Genomic DNA, 2,232 nt, shown 5'->3' with positions numbered 1-2,232 from the left:
GAGCTGGAGCTGACAAACCGGATCAGATCACCCCGTGGTTATAATCGGTTGCCTCCCACACATTCCGCCCGGTCACGAGTATCTCCCACAACACTCTTCTCTGACCTTCCAAGAGCCAGAGTTATCCATCAAGCGCAGTCGTAATTAAGCAAACGCCAACTCGTTTCGTCCAGAAACGGCGTAAAAAGGTTAATCGGAAAAGCATACCTAACACCAAAATGAATCTCATCGCTCTGTTGTTGACCCTTCTCCTCTTCCTCCTCCCCGTCGCCATCTCGCTCCCCGCCACAACGACCACCGACACCGACCACCCCCTTCGGCAGCCCGCACCCCACCAGAACAAGCGTATGCGCGGAATGGCCGCGCCGCCCATGATGATGCCGGGGGCCTCCCGGCCGGGGCCGAGGATGATGGTCAAGCGCGACGATGGCGACGGCCGCGGCGGCAAAGACGGCAAAGACGGCTACGACCGTGACGGCAAAGACCGTGACGGCAAAGACCGTGACGGCAAAGACCGTGACGGCAAAGACCGTGACGGCAAAGACCGTGACGGCAAAGACCGTGACGGCAAAGACCGCGACGGCCACGACCGCGACGGCAAAGACCGCGACGGCCACGACCGCGACGGCCACGACCGTGACGGCCACGGCCGCGACGGCCACGGCCGTGACGGCCACGGCGGCGGTCATGGCGGCGGCGGTCACGGCGGCGGCCACGGCGGCGGTCATGGCGGCGGCCACGGCGGCGGCGGCGGCGGCCACGGCGGCGGCGGCGGCGGCCACGGCGGCGGCGGTGGCGGCCACGGTGGCGGCCACGGCGGCGGTGGCGGCGGCCACGGTGGCGGCCACGGCGGCGGCGGCGGCGGTGGTCATGGCGGCGGCGGCGGCGGTCACGGCGGGAGGGCCTAGTATTACTCGGCTGGGTATCCGGCTTATGGGCCCTACCCGGCCGGGTACGGGTACAGGTACGGGTACAACACGCCGTACGGACGGGCGTGGTGAGCGGTAGGGCGTGTATGTGCAAGCGAAATGAAATATTGGAGAAAAAAAGAGAGAGGAAAGGGGGAGGGGGGGGAGGAGAGTCTCTTTCAACGTTCTGCTGGGTGCTTTCACAAAAGTTGGATATTGGTTTTCTTGTTCCTTCTGGGTCATTCCTCTTCTAAGGTTACTTGTTCTTCTGTGTGATTAACGATTCTGGCTTCTGAAAAGCTAGCTAGCTCAAGTAATAATTAATGGGTCGGAGCAGTCGAGGCTTGCAAGGTATGAATAGGATCCCTGATTAATTAACGGAATATGGGGGCGGATGCGGAAAGAATTGTCAATCAATAGCCCGTTAAGAGTGGGCAAGCATGTAATACGGCGAACAAGTGTGTGATAATCGTCTACTAATTAACCGAGGCATCAGGTGTCACTGAGAATTCACTGATAGGTAATTAGTTATTTATTCACACCTGCTCTTCCATAGCAGCTTCATCAACCGGCTTAGCAATTCAGATAGGCGTATGTTAAGCTAATAAGTCGGACCCCCTATCAACGAAACAACCTATCAATGGAACACTTGGCAAAGCTTGGCACCAATACCTATACATTATCTTCAACTATATATACTATAATCTGTTTAACTAACTACAATACAGGAAGCTACTGATTCTGTACTTTCTGAGCCGCTTTCTTTAGCTATAGGGTCCTCTATACGGCCGGCTTTAATCTACGCCTGATAGACCTGTTCAATTGTAGCGAACTGCTAGTTTAGATCCGTAACTACCCTCTTCCTCTTCGACGGCCGAACTGCTTCTAACTGTACCTTCAGAGCTTCGTTTTCCTAGTATAACCGAGCTAATTTAAAGTTCTTCTAGTCGAACGCTTTTTTAACCTTCCGAAGTAAAAGCCTATATATAGAGAGGTACTAATTTTAAGTGACTAGGTTAGTTAGCTAACCATATATATCTGACTTCCTCTATAGTATATAGAATACTAGTTCGATAGCTACTTTTAATAGCTAGGAGTATTAAATAGGTTCCGAACTCTAGATTAGTACTAACTATTTGTTAGGATTAACTATATTATTAGCAGTATTGGAATTTTCTAATAGTAGCCTATTTATTAGGGGTTTGGTTATATAAACTAGCTATAACCCTAATACCCTCTATCTTGCTTTGATATTCTAGGCTATAATAGCCTCTTTCCGAGCCCTTATAATACATTTAATTATTAACTACTTGCCTAGAACCAT

General features: G+C 52.1%; 1 protein-coding gene across 1 annotated transcript; it reads left to right on the top strand.

Moving 5' to 3' along the window:
- Positions 1-218: 218 nt before the first annotated feature.
- MYCTH_2128682 (uncharacterized protein) lies at positions 219-908 on the top strand (the record flags this gene model as incomplete). The annotated part of the gene is made up of 1 exon (XM_003664800.1): positions 219-908. The coding sequence occupies one exon, from the start codon at positions 219-221 to the stop codon at positions 906-908; it is 690 nt and encodes a 229-aa protein (XP_003664848.1).
- Positions 909-2,232: the final 1,324 nt, after the last annotated feature.

The sequence above is a fragment of the Thermothelomyces thermophilus genome, chromosome 5 (assembly GCF_000226095.1).
Source record: "Thermothelomyces thermophilus ATCC 42464 chromosome 5, complete sequence".
NCBI classification, from domain to species: domain Eukaryota; kingdom Fungi; phylum Ascomycota; class Sordariomycetes; order Sordariales; family Chaetomiaceae; genus Thermothelomyces; species Thermothelomyces thermophilus.
The sequence above is the reverse complement of the archived record's forward strand: the minus strand, read 5'-3'. Positions and strand labels throughout refer to the sequence as shown.